This window comes from Eurypyga helias, unplaced genomic scaffold (assembly GCF_000690775.1).
Source record: "Eurypyga helias isolate BGI_N326 unplaced genomic scaffold, ASM69077v1 scaffold33815, whole genome shotgun sequence".
Lineage (NCBI taxonomy): Eukaryota > Metazoa > Chordata > Aves > Eurypygiformes > Eurypygidae > Eurypyga > Eurypyga helias.
The window spans coordinates 6,339-7,215 of record NW_010253969.1 but is presented as its reverse complement, the minus strand read 5'-3'; the positions used below and the strand labels follow the sequence as shown (position 1 = coordinate 7,215).

Sequence of the window (877 nt, the reverse complement as noted above, 5' to 3'; positions counted from 1 at the left end):
CCGCTGTCTCTTGGGGGGCTGCCGCCAGGCTCCTTGGCCCTGGGAAGGGGGTGAGGGGCTGCTCAGGCCTTCCTCCCTTCCTCACAGGCCGCAAAGCCCCCCTTGCTGGCCCCCCCGAAGACCTCTACGGCCTGGTCGTCCCACTGGATCACGTTGCCTTGGAGGTGGGAGGTGCAGTTGGCCAAGCCCAGGATCTCCGCCGGCGCCAGCATGTGGTCCCACACGCCGAACTGCGCCAGCTCCCCCACGAAGGCCTGCGTGGCGTCAAAGCGGCCGCCCAGCGTGTCCTGGGAAAGAGCGGGAGAGGTGACGGGACAGGGAAGGGGACAGGAGAAGGAACAGTGGGCAAGCAGGGCATGGGGGAGCAGAAGAGGTTTGGGGAGAAGCGGAGCGGGATGCCCGATGGCAAGGAGGGGAGGGAGGGACACGTGGGGGAGACACGGGACAACAAGGCCGAGAGCAGATGAGGGACAGAGGGGTGGAGAGAGGAGAAGACAAAAAGACGATAAGCGCACATGGCCTGCCCAGAGGTCAGATGAGGAGGCAGGAGAGCCCTGAGCTGCCAGCGCACCACGCTGAGCCCTCCTGCCTGCGCCGCCCGCTGCCCTCCCCCCATTTGGGGGCTGACCCCCCAGACCAAAGCGATGACACGGGCTTTTCGGGCCGGCACGTACCTGCTCCTGGCCCAGGATGATGACGCCCTGGGGCTTGATGGCATGCCAGGAGGCCAGGTTCTCGCCAGCACCCCGCTGCTCGCCGTCCTGGTACGCCGACCACTTGCCGTCCCGGGTGGTCCAGGCCACGCAGACGTGGTGCCAGGCCTTGTCCTTCAGGCTTAGCGGCAGCGGGGGAACCACATGGGAATAGCATAGAAACC

The 877-nt window shown here is 66.7% G+C and overlaps 1 protein-coding gene across 1 annotated transcript in view; it reads right to left on the bottom strand.

Annotated features, from left to right (window-relative positions):
* Window positions 1-85: 85 nt before the first annotated feature.
* Window positions 86-877, bottom strand: part of NPTXR (neuronal pentraxin receptor) — a gene marked incomplete at both ends in the record, with an annotated part of 1,888 nt that continues 1,096 nt past the window's right edge. The window contains 2 exons of the mRNA XM_010152843.1: window positions 86-287; window positions 675-849. Of these exons, the coding sequence (XP_010151145.1) occupies window positions 86-287; window positions 675-849 (377 nt within the window). The remainder of the gene's footprint in view (window positions 288-674; window positions 850-877) is intronic.